Source organism: Ursus americanus, chromosome 3 (genome assembly GCF_024610735.1).
Source record: "Ursus americanus isolate L20-20 chromosome 3, mUrsAme1.1.p, whole genome shotgun sequence".
Taxonomy (NCBI): Eukaryota; Metazoa; Chordata; class Mammalia; order Carnivora; family Ursidae; genus Ursus; species Ursus americanus.
Window position 1 is genome coordinate 9,003,287 of NC_142129.1, and position 15,755 is coordinate 9,019,041.

Consider the following 15,755-nt stretch of genomic DNA (forward strand, 5'->3'; position numbering starts at 1 on the left):
TTCACCTATTCAACAGAGATAGAGACAGCCAGCGAGAGAGGGAACACAGCAGGGGGAGTAGGAGAGGAAGAAGCAGGCTCCTAGAGGAGGAGCCCGATGTGGGGCTCGATCCCAGAACGCCGGGACCACGCCCCGAGCCGAAGGCAGACGCTTAACCGCCGTGCCACCCAGGCGCCCCAGAATTCTATCATTTTTAACAGTGTCAATGATACAAATGTATCCTGTATTGCACAATGAATTTTTTAAAGCTCCCACTAAAGCCCAAATTTTGATTTATATTGGAGAATTAAAGTAAAAAGAATAAATTAAAACTTACAATGCTAGTTAGAAGGTAACTCTCATTCAACCAGAAGGGCGAATACAAAGACCTACTGATGACTTTAGAAAAAATCGTTTTTAAAAAATAGCCAGAATTTCTTGGGCTGAGGAGGGAAAATATTTGTTATTCTCCCTAATGTCTAGAACAATTATTTTCGGCTTTCCTGAGGATCATAGAGTGAATAAATATTATATTGGACTCTATACAATCTAATTCAAATGATATAAAGATAATCAGAACAAAATAACACAAATCACTGGCATAAATTCACTTGAAATGGAAGGAGTTTAAGGAGAAGAGAGTTGGGGAACATTTAAGTTAATGTTAACAGAGTCTGATTATGCAAAACTTATTAAAATTATTTAAAATGTTCTTTTATTAATCTTTCAATCATTATGATATTTTTCTTAGATGATGGTAGGGGAAATACATACACACGTTGGTAAATATGCAAATTCCAGCAATCACTTTGTAGGGAGGTGTTGCTTTTGTAACGACAAGAGTAATGTATTCACTTGCTTTGAAATACTAGTATCTGCACTGTTGCTTTTGGGAGTTGAGGGTAATTGGTGGGAAAGAGAATAACATTTCATTGCAACACAGATTGTGTAGACTTTCATTTAATCTTCACAACAGGTTTGTTATACTGTATAGTTGATTCCATTCTAAAATATAAATAGGGGGCCCACACTTGCAAGATTACCCTGGTGTAATTATTAATAGAATCTTGCACTGTCAAAGTTCCTGATTTGGATGAGAGGTTGTATAGTAGACATAGAAATTAGGAAGCTGAGATGCAGAGAAATTGATATTGACTAATCCCATGCTCATCCTTGGTTGATTCCATATTGGAATCTAGTTATGCACGAATACAAGTCATTCTCTCTTCACTGCTCAGCACTGCATCAGAGCTGGCAAAGTCAGCAGGTGTTTTCAGGGGAGTAATTCAAAGATGAAGAAGTATGGCCAATCCAAATAGGAATGGCAAATATTCTAAAATGCTACATTAGAAAATCAGTCCTCAAGATTTTCCTGCTCCCAAGGATCTGCTCTTAAAGGCAAATTCCCCTGGAAGAAAGAACACTTACAAATACCGAATTCATACTAAAGTAATAATGAATGCTCAATGAATGGGAAAAGGAGCAGATTAAGAGAAACAGTAAGTGGTAGAGGCTGGAGAGGGGAGGGGGAATGTTGGAATGGAATCTGCCAAAACACAGAAGTTCAGTGGAGGGGGGGGGGGAGGCCTGGGTGGCTCAGTCAGTTAAGCATCTGCCTTCAGCTCAGGTCATGATCTCAGGGTCCTAGGATCAAGCCCCAAGTCGGGCTCCCCACTCAGCAGGGAGTCTGCTTCTCCCTCTTCCTCTGCTCCTCCCCCCCACTCATGCATGCTCTCTCTCAAATAAATAAATAAAATCTTAAGAAAATAGTTCAACAATTGGGAACTCAGTCTATTTCATAATTTAAGCCTTGATATTACAGCGTAAGGGAAGAGCTTCCTAATAAAGGTTAAGAATGCTGCCAGAAGGGAGCAGTATGGAACAGGAATGGGTCAGGGACTGGAGCTAGCAGAGGAGGAATTACTGACACAAAGAGGGACAATGTCCTCCCGGAAGCATTGTGATTGCTTTCCCAGCTCATAGTGTATCAGTTACTGTTTAATTAGTAGTGACAGATCCTTTGAATATTTAAAGCAGAGCAGGCAAGAAAAGAAAGCAGAGGAAGAAGAGGTATTTTACAAATGTAACTCAGGCACAGGAGATTGAGGGTGCAATAAAGGGGAGAAAAGTGTCTTTCCCAGAAGCAGGAAAGACCTCTGAAGAGCAGAGTGAGGTATGATTATTTGCTGAGCCACGCAGGAGCCTGAAAGAGGTGTTCCAACACGTGTAAGTATGGAAGTGTATGCACAGGAGATTGGTATTATGCTAATCACTAAAGCTCCCTCTTGGCCAACAGGAGGCAGAAAATGATCAGGGCCATGATTTGACCAAGCCATGTTCTCAAGGCATGGTGGCAATTATTAACTTCAGTGGTGTCTTTTAAGGGAAGGTAAAGACTGTAGTTCTTTTTAAGATACACGTGTGGACATTAAGAGATCTGTTCCAGCAGTCTTTCCAGATGTCTATTATAACATATTCCTCCCAGAAGTGATTATCAATTATGTGGCTTACAAATGCAATCTGTTCTCCCTGCTGGAAGAAATAAAGGGTAAATATCCTCAAAACAACACCACCACAACACCTCTCTGCCCTTTGGTTTAATAGAGAAGATGACAGGTTCCTAAAATGGAAGGAATAGCCAGGAAGCAAATCTTTAAAAGAAGTCTCTGAAGAGCGTCAAGTATTGAAGGATCCACTGAGGAAAAGTAAATGGTAAGACGGTGAAAAGACAGAAAAGTATTCAAGACCCACATCACTCAAGAAACTCTGAGCTTTCATGACTCGATTGCTCTGGCTATAAGCATACATCAAACTTGGCTTATGTCTTCCAGCTCTTTTTAGGTTCTATCTTTAGGCTAATTCCAGTGCAGCACCAATATTGCTTCATCTGGCAAAATCGAGCATGAAGAGCTCTAATCTGTGGCCAGTGGAGGGAGAAGAGGACCACGTGACAGAATGATGACCCCGTGGGGCAGGAAAAAGAGGATGAACTAGAAAGTTGAAAAGTCTGGGGGAAGAAATGATTGGCATCTCTAACTTAACATTCTATCTAACAAGGTTGTTGTGAAGATCAACGGACATTTAGAACATCTTATAATCTGTAAAATGCTATATAAATGTAAGGCAGTATGCTCCGCACATGGGACTCTCAAAGGTTTAATATCTTTGCTAACCTTTGGAAAGATTAACCCATGTAATTGCTATTGACTTGGAATGACACAAGAATGGGACGCCTTTAGTGAATTAAGAACAGGGAGATAAATCCAGAAGATAGATCACTGAGGGTTGGTATTTTTATAAAACAAACAAGCAAAAACAAAACCCATAAAGCAGTAGTAGGCTCCAAAAGACATCACCGAATTATATGTGGATTTTCCACATAAGCATCACATGTCTCCCCAGTTTTGTCATAAATTGGCCCCTGACATCAAGGTTGTAGCAGATGGATTTATACTGTGGGGAACCCAAAAACTAAACTCATTTTTTTGAATACATGTCAATCTGTCATCTGAATGTATATTTGCATTATAATCTGATTTTCTATGTATTCAAAAACTCAATCTCTCCAAAATGTATTTGAGGAATATCATTTAAATAAATGATAAAACTTGAAGCAATGTTAATCAACATAATGCTCAAATGAATTTGTTCTTTTCTGTATTTGTATAATTGGCAAGTTATATTATTTTATCCTTCTCTGTTAGTACATCATCTTCTTGCTTTCAGATGCTTATATAGTGTATGCGTATGATGATTCTTGCCAATAGTGAAGTAAGAAAATATATATCCAGCAAGATATATATATACAAAATAGATATATAAATGTATAAATATATATAAATATATAAATGTACATAAATATATAGACATATGAAAATAGAAAGATTTATATATTTTATATAAATACATATCTTTATTTTTTATTTTTATATAAATACACATAAAGATATATATCTTTATATCTATAAATATATATTAAAAAGATATATATATTTTTTTATTTACTCCCTTTGGAATTCTCTGTTGCCTTTACCTATCTTTGAGAAGTGTAATAATTTGCTACACTAACAAAAAATCTATTCTTAATCAATGTGGGTTATTAGCCATTTATACCTTAGTATGAATTTCAATTAACATGGCTCCTCTCCCAAGAACATTTGCATATGAACTTTGTTAGGGTAAAAAAAGTTCTGTTTATTATGAAAATAACCATATGTAGATTTCTTTTTTTTTTCCTTTTTTTTTTCTTGTAGAGGAGATAACCTTCCTCTCTGATGCTTGCTACCTTGACCCAACTGAGGTCATCAACTAGGGTTAAGGCTAGCCCTGCACAGGGGGGTCTTATATAAACCTTCAGAGGTAGAGTGGCATGAGGAGTGGAGATATAACCAGTTTGTGACAGTCCTGAACAGTCAGGTAGATAGTATGTGATGGAGCAGGGGAGGAAGTTATACGCAAGTATACATAGGATACCACTGATAAGCAAAAGGGGTTTTGGGGGGACCAAAAAGTAAGTAACTTAAGCTCCGGAATGACAAATGTTGATAAAATGGGTGATAAGCAAGTGTAAATCTATAAGTACAGCACAGACAATGCTTCCTGCCAGAGAACTAGCACCTCATGCCTTCGTCCCCATGCATGACAATGTATTGTATCAAGAGTCAGAGATAAGCTGCTGGTCAAACCACTAGAAAACCATAAATTTTGTTTATAGTCTTTTGCTTTTGAAATAACTTTCTTTTTGGAAATACACTGTGTCTATAAATCTATCTACATAAATATGTAGGTATAAATATTTACATTCTATAAACTAGAGAAACCTATTATAAAAAAAAGTAAAGACATTCTTCAAATCCCACCCTCCAGGTAAAAAAAAAAAGTTAACTCTTAGAAGTTTAATTTCAGATACTTTACTCTACATATGAGTAGATAAATAGGTAAATAGCTCTAAATAATTCAAGGTGTCATCTTGTACTATTTTAAAACAAACAAAAAACACTTTAATAAAACTACTTGCATAAGAACAAAAACAACAAAAGAAACTACGGAGGTTTCTTCATAAGAGACATAGCTTCCTAAAAAAAAAAATCAAAGACAACATAAATTTACATTTAAAGTTACAGTGTCTAGTGGCCTCCTGTTCCAAAAGATTAGGGGGGAAAAGGCATACATTTTTTAATTTCCATAATTTGGTATTTTTACATTCTCACATCTATAAAATTTATACTCTGTTCTACATCTGTAGTTCCTAAATTGTTTATTTATGGTCTACACTTAAATGGATTCACTGCTCAGTACCAGGCATTTGACCATGGTTTCTCTATTCTTTTTATTTCACACATCTCATTGTTGATTATATTGTATCATTTGTGTTCCAATAGAGGTTATATGCTTGAAGCAAGCTGACTTGCCCAGATTCTCTGGGTATAAAATTCATCAGTCATATTTTCCTATGAAACTTTCTAAGGAAATATTCTATGACTCTATTTCCTCTCATTAAAGTTGATCTCTCAATGTCAGGGCTTCCTTTAGGGAATATTATATCCCCTTGACATCTAGGAATATATGTATCATTTCTTTTGTCTTGTATAGTTTGCTCCAGATTGGCTGGCCTAACATCATAATTATTATTTGGGTATGGCCAGTTCCTTGTTACACGACTTCCTACTTATATTTTGTTTGCTTGTTTTTAGTGACTTATATAGAAAAGGAATGAATTAAAATTCTCTTTACTTTGACATCTTTAAGCAAAATTTTGATAACTTATAGTAACTCACCAACTCTGTCATGACCATAACATGACAAATATCATATTATAAAAAGAGCAGCCACAAAGATACAGAGAACAGACGTGGTTCCCAGAGGGGGTTCGCAGTGAAGTGGGTGAAAAAGGTCAAAAGGTATCAATTTCCCGTTATAAAAGAAGACATATAGCTAACAATACCGTACTACATATTCGGAAGTTGCTAACACATCTTAAGAGTCCACATCACAAGAAAAAAAGTTGTAACTATGCATGGAGAGAGATGTGAACTAGACTTATTGTGGTGATCATTTTGCAATATATATAAAATCATTATACTGTGCACCTGAAACTAATGTTACATACCAATTATACCAGAATTTTAAAAAGAGGAAAATGAACTGCAAAAAAAGAGCAGCTAATTAATACTACTTTAAAATCAAAACAGTCTATATTTTAAAATTTGTATTCCTTAGCATGGAGGACATTAGGAGAAGGAAGGGAAAAATGAAGGGGAGTGGAAATCAGAAGGGGAGATGAACCATGAGAGACTATGGCCTACAGGAAACAAACTGAGGGTTTAAGAGGGGAGGGGGTGGGGGGATGGGCTAACTGGGTGGTGAGTATTAAGGAGGGCACATATTGCATAGAGCACTGGGTGTTATACGCAAACGATGAATCATGGAACACTATATCAAAAAATAATGATGTACTGTATGCTGACTAATATAATAAAATTTTAAAAAATGTGTATTCCTCCACTTTTGCCTGTGCATCTGTCTTTCATCAAGTCTTTTACTAATTAAGGTGTCTTCATACACCTGTGAATTTCTGTATATATCATTCTACACTTTGCTTACCTATTTTCTTCTCCCTTTTGGTCTTTCTGAATCTCTGTGATATCTCTTTCTCCCTTTTCACATATCATTTTTTCTTCCTTCTCTTTCTTCTTTTTTTTTTTTTTTTTTAAGATTTTATTTATTTATTTGACAGAGACAGAGACAGCCAGCGAGAGGGGGAACACAAGCAGGGGGAGTGGGAGAGGAAGAAGCAGGCTCATAGCGGAAGAGCCTGATGTGGGGCTCGATCCCATAACGCCGGGATCACACCCTGAGCCGAAGGCAGACGCTTAACCACTGTGCCACCCAGGCGCCCCTTCTCTTTCTTCTTTTTATCTCCTCTTTTGGGTTTTCCCTGTTCTTTTTTTTTTTTTTTTTACTTTTTCTTCTTTATGTTTTTTTCCTCTGTCTCTCCTTCCCTCCCTCCCATGCTTTCTTCCTTCTTTTTTTTTTTTTTTTAAGATTTTATTTATTTATTTGACAGAGATAGAGACAGCCAGCAAGAGAGGGAACACAAGCAGGGGGAGTGGGAGAGGAAGAAGCAGGCTCATAGCGGAGGAGCCTGATGTGGGGCTCGATCCCATAACGCCGGGATCACGCCCTGAGCTGAAGGCAGACACTTAACCGCTGTGCCACCCAGGCGCCCCTGCTTTCTTCCTTCTATCTATATTTTTTTTCTTGAATTGGCTGTGATGTGAGTTCTGTATTTCCAGTTTTACTGAAGACAAATTATGGTCCTTGTGGGTTGATTCATATTTATCCAAGAAAATATTTTTTCTTTTCTTTTTAAGTTGTCATTCATTGTTATTTATATCAGTGTTCCTTTGAAGCAAGAGAGTTTTTAAGTTTCTGTCCTTAATCATATTTTCTTTTATTCTCTACGGATTGCTGTCCACTTTGAAACTACCATTTACTAATTAATACTACTACTTTAAAATCCAAACCTCAAAGTTTAGTTGCAAATGTATAACTATTTTTTACAATGGCTTTAATAATAAAATTAAAGTCTCAGCACTGGGGGCAGAAATTACCAAGGATAACTTTTTTTATTCTATATTTTCAATAGATATAGTTTATATGTTATTAAAAACAAAAAATAAAGTAGTAAATACAGAGTATTTTCTCATTCACTGTATACATATTTGAAATCAATTCATTTGACTTTTTTAAAATGATTTTCCGATTAATAAGAACTTCCTTAAGTCAGAATTTTTATATCGTTTGGAATTCATTATCATGTACAACTCCAAAAATTCTTCCTCTTTAATTTACCGTCTCTTACTTCCAGCCCAAATTTTCCTATATCACTCCCTGATAGTGACTACAAAAGAGGTTTATCGTATCTATGAGTTGTCTGCTAATAGTTATTGTACAATAAAATGTATTTTAGAAATGCAGTTTTAAATATAACGTGTTCTTGTTTAACACATTTACTGACAAAGGATATAAAGTGTTCCTTACCCCCTCGCTTGTTGATCTTGGCATAGCCCGGAGAATAGCTCCCAGACATGGAGGACGAGCTGCTGAAAGCTACATGGGGGAGTCCAGACACAAGTGGCTCATCACATTTTTCTGAAAAGAAAAGAGAAAAGAGAAAGATTAAATATTTTAAAATAATGACTGGTATGTTTTAGTTAAAATAATTGTTGAATACAGTACAAATGTCAAAGTCTATGATACAACATTAAGCAAACGGTCAGAATTTAGACAATTCAACTGTGATAATTTAAACTCCTGCTTTTTAAGAGTTGTAGCTATGACAAAATGCTTTATGCTGAAGGGCCTCAATGCAGACCTGCTAAGAATCATGAGGAAAGGTGGTGGTGTTTATTTAACAGGCTTTGGAAAAGCCGGCATCCTCTGGAAATCCTCGGGGATTTATTCATCATAGGGGTAGGGGATTAGAAACATTGATTAGAAACACAGAAATTGGAGGAGAGAGACTAGGAGGAATCCTCCCAAGGCTAAAAAAGCCTAAGAAATAGGGGTCAGTAAGGGAGAACAAGAACAATCACCACTCTGAAAAGTACTGCCATCTGAAAAATTAACCAGTTCCCATCATTCTCGACCGATCAACTGCATTGGAACCAGATGATCCCTTGATTCTTCACTTGGCTTCAATGGCCATTAAGTTTCTGTGTTTCCTCCTTCCTCACTACTGCTTACTCTGATTCCTTCAATGGATCTCTCTCATTTTCCTAATGTCTAAATGTTAAAGTGCTCAGGACTCAACTCTTGGATTTCTTCTGGGTCCATGCACGCTCTCTGGGAAACTGCATCAGGAGTTGTGTGTTCTCATTCTGGAATATCCCAAATCCTACACCCTCACATCACCTGTCTAAGTGGCCACCAATGATCACTTGCGGAAGACTGAATAGTCTTCCTCCTACCTCCCTTGCTTTTCTATCGTTCTGCCCACATCAGCCTAAGGGATGCTTACAAATATAAGTGAGCAGGTGGCTCCTATGCTCACGATATCCACTGGCTCCTGCTCTCAATCACTCAGAATAAAGTCTGTGGCACTCTAACGGCCCATGGTGGCCACCGGACTGGTCGTATCTCTCTCCAGCATCCTTGTCCATTGTTGTCCACCACTAGAGCCCTCTTCCTCTTACTGCAACATCAGCCAACTCCTGCCATGGCCTTCGAGATTACTCTTCCAGCTACCTCAAGGCTCTTCCCTCTGGTCTCTGCTCAAAGTCACCTTCACTGGGGCAGACAGGCTTCTCCAGTCCACCCAGCTAAACGAGCACGATACTACTATCACTCTCAGTCCCCACTTCTGTTTTCTTTTCCCTCATAGCACTCAGAGACCCCTGGCATGTATGTTTTTACTCATTTGTTTGGTTTCCTTTCTCTGCCACTAGAATGGATGCTCTACGGGAATCAAGTTTTTGATAGTTTGCTTAATGCTTACTCTCTAGTGATGGGAACCATACCCAGCACTTGGCACACACTCTAAAAACATTCATAGAATGAATGAATGAGTGAATGAGAAAAAGAACGAATGAAACCTGACAGTTGCACAGTCCCAAAACACACTGCCGAACTACAAGATGGCACACCACCTAATTGTTAGAGAGGAGGTCTTCAGTCCTCCACAAATGTTTACACATGCTCAGTACTGTTGAGTAAGACAGAGTTACACTACATGTTCGAGAATGCTTTCTACCTCAGATATTTATAAATGGAAGAAAAATTAAGCAACAGAAGGAATGAACTAGTTTTCTTGAAAAGTCACTCAAGTAAAGTCCCCAGTGATACTGGGGAAATGAATTATTATTCATTATCTCACCACTCAAGTGTGTACAAATCCGAAGTTAAAAATGAACATATCCATCCTCGTTAAATATAGTTAGAGTTCTTATTTTTCTTAGTTATACAGCAAGTACCTCTGGGAAATATGGCATCTGCATATGAATATATTTCCCAGAAAGCTAAATGTAAAAGGATGAAAAGATGAACATAAAATTTATTTTTAAGGGATCAATTCATGAAGTGAGAATCTACAGTGAAGGATTTTGTCTTAATTGTTAAAAATCTTTACTATTCAAGTTAGCTGCCACTGAACACAAATATAAAATCTTGATTTCTTAAGTGCTGACTCTTCTAAATCTAACTTTTTAATAACCTTTTGATGAAAGTTCTGCATTTACTTGGAGTGATCATTAGTTCCAAATTTCCCATTTTATTAGGAATGTGCTAACGTGCATTCGCGAATGCAGATGATACTGACAACATTCCTGTCGTGGAATCTATGTTTTAGTGGGAACTAAAAACTAACTAAAACAAAAGCAAAGAGGTAAAAGCAAAATAGTGAATTTATAGTATGATACGGTGAAAAATACTACAGACACATTAAATATGAAAGAAGGGGCTGCTGTTTGGGGGATAAGGTAGAGATAGAGAATGGCTATTTTTGCTGCTTTGTCAAGGAAAGTCTCTTGCATTAGGGGACATCTGAATAGTTATCTGAAGGAAATGAGGTGAGCTCTGTTAGAAATCAATAAGATCATGCAGGCAGAAGCATTTTCTAGTCTATAAACCTTCTCAATAGGGCAAGCTTATGCCTGACAATGAGTGACTCATTTTCCAAAACTGAACATTCAATGCATATATAGTGTTACATTGAAAGTAATTAAAATGAAGTTGATGAATAATTGATTAAATGATCCATTAGCTAGTTTAAATTTAGAACTTAAATATAGCATGTATAAAACCTAAACATAGTTTATCCTTATTATATCTAAACATGTTGTACTTCCACAACCAATTGATCATCGTCAGACTGAATTTTAAATTTTCTGTTAAGAAATCATATAAATCAGAATAACAAAATTATAATAAAATTGGGATCAGGTAAGCTAAGAGCATATAAGAAATTTTGTGTGTGTGTGTTTTTTTTAAGTGGCCACAAAATTATTAGCAGAATTAAACATTGGCTATATTACATCCTTCTAAATTGAGATACATAATCCATAACCACATATTTAAGTAAGAAAAAAATGCTACGTGTACTATATGTTCTCCTGGAAGACTTTAATCAAAATGTTTATTGAGATCTTACTCTGTGCCTTGCACTGTTCTAGCTACTTCGGGCAATTAAAAAAATAACCCATTTCCCCATGAGTCCAATAATATATAGACCCACATAAAGTAATTAGACATGAAATAAGAGGATAATATCAAACAGTTTGTAATTCAGTGCTGAACAAAATAAAATCAAATACTGAAAATAATAGATACATTTAAAATGCAGGGCTGTTGTTTAGTGAGTTGCTAGTTACTACTGGCTCCAACATAAATGTGTGACTTTTGAGTATGTAACTTAACCCACTTTCTACAGATGACTCACTCATAATAGGAGCACATTAGCTAACCTTCTCTCAAGCTCTAAAAACTCCAAGCATTGTCAAGTACAGGAGCCAGCGCACTATGCCCTACAGGCCAAAATGTGGCCCCCAGCTTGCTTTTGTAAATAAAGTTTTATTGGAACTCAGCCATGCTCCCTCATTTATGTATTATCTATGGCTGTTTTCAAATACACAGCAGAATGTCACAAAAAGAGACCATATAAGCTCTAAAGCTAAAATATTTGCTGACATTTTACAGAAAAAAATTTTCCAACCTCTGCTCTAATATGACAAATATTCCAGGTATCCACAAAGAAGAATGAATAATCATCACTTACGGTAATAGGTAACACATAAATAATGAACATGACCCTAAGAATTGAGGGAATATAGACAGGTGGAAAGAGGGCTAAGAACATTCTAGAAAGAGGGAACAGCTCACTCAAGCAAAATTACAGAGGCCACAATGGGTATCAGATTTCCCAACATGGTTGTAGCGGCATGCTGTGCACGTACATATTGCATGCTGACTCCTGTGATGAACTAGCCATTTTTATTTCCAACTGTAATAATGGTTATTACGCATTATATATTCCAAAGAGTCAGCTTGCTTGTTGTGTTAGAACATGTGTCAATATTCTGCAGACATTAAATATTAGTAAACCAGGCAAACTCCTGGAGTAAGAATTTTTATAGAGGAGGAGAAGGACAAGGAGGAGGTGTAGAGACAGAGAGAGAGAGAGATAGAAAAGTGAGAGAGAGAGAGAGAGAGAGAGAGACAGAGACAGAGACAGAGACAGAGACTGCTAACATTTGAAATAATTCAGGATTGTATTTTCCCATAGTGGTATGTCTTCCAAGACTACGGCCACACAACTACGCAAATATTTGGTCTCCAGTGTACTTCCCTTCCAGGGAATCTTGGATGAAAACTAAAGAAGCAGATGGGCCTTGAGTTTTATTTTCACACAATTTCAATCAATCAGGAAGTCAGACTAACTGTAAGAATTCTGTACTAATTCAAGCTGGAACAGAGGAGATTATTGACAAATAAGGATGACACGGCTGTTGCCCTTCACCTAAGACAACCTGGCTGAGAGGGACCTAAGACAACCTGGCTGAGAGGGGTCTCTGTCGGCAAAGGGATACGGGCAGGAATTTACAAGGTCAAAGAACTTTAAAATGGCTGCAATTAACATTAAAGATGGCATTCAAACATATCTCTGATTAAAAATAATGTTGGAGGGGCGCCTGGGTGGCTCAGTCCTTAAGCATCTGCCTTCAGCTCAGGGCGTGATCCCACAGTCCTGGGATCAAGCCCCACATCAGGCTCCTCCGCTGGGAGCCTGCTTCTTCCTCTCCCACTTCCCCTGCCTGTGTTCCCTCTCTCAGTGGCTGTTTCTATCTCTCTGTCAAATAAATAAATAAAATCTTTAATAATAATAATAATAATAATAATAATGTTAGAGAATTTTCACCGCATACTGTCTTTTAAATATATGTTTTCTATCACACATTTGGAAACCTAAGCCTGATACACAGGAAACAAGAACAAAGGACTCCAGAATGAGTCAGTGCTCTCAGGACAGCAATTCAAGCAACATCCTCATTCATGCTTTACTAGAAAAGCCACTGTGAAAGGCACATTCTCAGGTCTCTTTATGTCCTGTGCCTTCAATTCCTAACTTTTGAAGCCGGAGCTACCTTCCCTCTACCTGCACGTTGACCCTGCCTCAGGTTTTATGACCCCTCCTCTCCACAGTTAGGACAAATTTAAGAGGCCAGAGCTCCCTCTGACCTCCTCTCTTTCCAATCAATAGGCTCCTGCCTTGCTCCTGATGGCCAAACTACATTGATTACAAGTTGGGTCATTGTGATTTTTACCCTCACTGGCCATGCCGTCATATCTCAGTTCCACCCAGAGATGTTCTGTCTCTCTGCAGTCTTCATTTCCGGGCCCCGAGTCCCATCTCAGGGCTCCAGGACTGCATCTTGCTTCCTGCTCCTAAATTTCCTTACGCTCTGTCTGCTCACCCGCATGCCTGACTGTTGCCAATTATTTTATTCACCTGCCTGAATATGCCACTACCTGTGAATCCTCCTAAAGGTTATTGTGTCCAACCCACTGCTCACTATGTTATCCCCTGGTCCCATTTGCCTGACTTCCCAGACATTGCTTTAAAGACAGTGGGGAAATGCCCTGAACAAAAAAGCATTGTTTCTCATCTAGCCTAATGGACAGTTTCAGGATTTGTGGGAAAAGGAGACTGACGTCTTGATTCAGGTGTTTCTTGAGTCATCACCAAGGTCCGTCTAGCCCCTTCGGGTCTTCAGGAAGCGGCATCACTTGCCTCACTCTGACCAAGGGAAGACTTGGATGGGATCTAGCATCTCCAGAGGTCCGACACTTTATTCCCAAGATTGTGATTGCTTTTTCTCATTTCCTCTTCAATAAAGAAAGAAAGGGAGAAAGAAGAAAGACAGAGAGGAAGGAAGGAAGGGAGGGAGGGAGGAAAGGCACAGCAGGAACAATAACCTTACAATGTTTCTTTACAGCTGTGGCAGACACACTATTTTTATTTCCCATAAATTTGGGCAGCTGATTACAGAACTATTTTGTTTTGATGCACTTGGAAGCATGGTGCTTTGTCTCTCATCAGCGTGCATTACTTGAATAGGCGCTATATTTTTCACCTCGGAATCTTGCTAACTTTAGCATTCTGTTAAAAACCAAAAACAAACTTAGATCCTTCCATATGCCATCTGTGGAAATCTCATACCCCTATTACTTCTCTTTATAGAAAGGGTGTTATCATATCTGGAGGCTAAACTTTGTTTAACTTTAACAATTTATATTATGTAATATTCAAATATCGAGTTACTTCTTTAAAAACATATGGAAAGTATGGGAAATAAAAATACAACGTTCTCTTTCAGTATTTTTTTTTTGTAAAATTTTGTTTACATAGTTGAGGTCCACTGTTTTTTAACTTACCATCTACTACATATTTTTCTTGGGACAGCTGCGACTTTCAGAGATATTCTGAGGTTGAGGTTTCCCTAATACTAGCACAGGAGAGAGAACACGTTCTGCACAGACAAAAGAACTAGATTTTATCTCTAAGCCATGAATCTGAAGGACTTAATTTAATTTTATCTTACCCACAGTCTCCTCAGTTTTTCCATTATTTCAAAAGTTCTTTCCCAGTTTTGAATCAGTTGTCCTATGATTCTCAAATCATAGCAATAGAAAATAAGCAGTTTAAAAATCAGTGTCATAGGAGTATACTAGAAAAATATTCGCTTTTCCTTTGGGCAAAAACACCATTGACTCTAACTCATCTCTTATTTTATATGTCTTTGCTTAAATCATATTGTCTTTCTTTCTTTTTTCTTTCTTTCTTTCTTTCTTTCTTTCTTTCTTTCTTTCTCTCTCTCTTTTTTTTTTTTTTTTTTTTACAGTTCATGAACTGCTTTGTATACCTCTTGCTCAAGCTTCCCTGGCTTACTCTTTGTCACTGGAAATGACAGTCATTATTTTCCTGATCCTGTTTTGTTTTCAAAGAACCGGAAGACTCTTGGTATTTCTAACATAACACTCTCATCCTGTATCATTGAAAAGCTATTGTGATGAGTATTTGTTTATATTTTGATCTCCTTGCTACATGCTGGTCTCTTCTGAAAGGAAGGGGACTTGTTTACATTTTCCATGTGTTGAATACAGAGCACATAGTGGGTATTCTTCAAAACTTTGACAAATATTGAACACAATCAGTATGATAACTTATGACAGGAATAAATTCAATCAAATTAGATCAAATTTATTTCCTCTTCCCTCTTGTAGGTCCAATAGCCGTGCTCAGAAAAAAATTTTAAAGTAGTAAAGCTAGAACATCGGTCACGTTTGCAAGAATCGTTGTAAATCATATTGGAAATTGTCTGGTCTGCATGTACCAAGGGCGAATTACTTTGAGACTTGTAGTTCAAATTTTGCTGGACATTTAACAGCTGCAGCATATTTCTGACAGATGGTATAACAGATGAATCCGTTTCAAATTATCTCCTGAACTGTTATATACTAGAAAAAAATAGATTTGTGAGGCTTTTTAAAAAATAACTTAAATTTTTGTCTCCTCTGAATTGATCTTCTGATTTTATAGAAGTAAGTCCTATCACACAAAACAACAAAAATCAAATTTTACCCTTTGTGTAGTCTAGAGAAGTTTTTGAAAATTTAATGTATGCTACTTCATGCAAAAAACTGAAATGGTATTTAAAAATAGAATGAACCATTTGCCCTAGAACCAGGCGGAGGTTGTCATCTCTAAAACAATGGTTACA

At 37.2% G+C, this 15,755-nt stretch overlaps 1 protein-coding gene across 1 annotated transcript in view; it reads right to left on the bottom strand.

Annotated features, from left to right (window-relative positions):
• Positions 1-15,755, bottom strand: part of CNTNAP2 (contactin associated protein 2) — a 1,871,860-nt gene that overhangs the window by 1,320,077 nt on the left and 536,028 nt on the right. Inside the window, exon 2 of the mRNA XM_045792416.2 lies at positions 8,023-8,133. Within this exon, the coding sequence (XP_045648372.2) occupies positions 8,023-8,133 (111 nt within the window). The remainder of the gene's footprint in view (positions 1-8,022; positions 8,134-15,755) is intronic.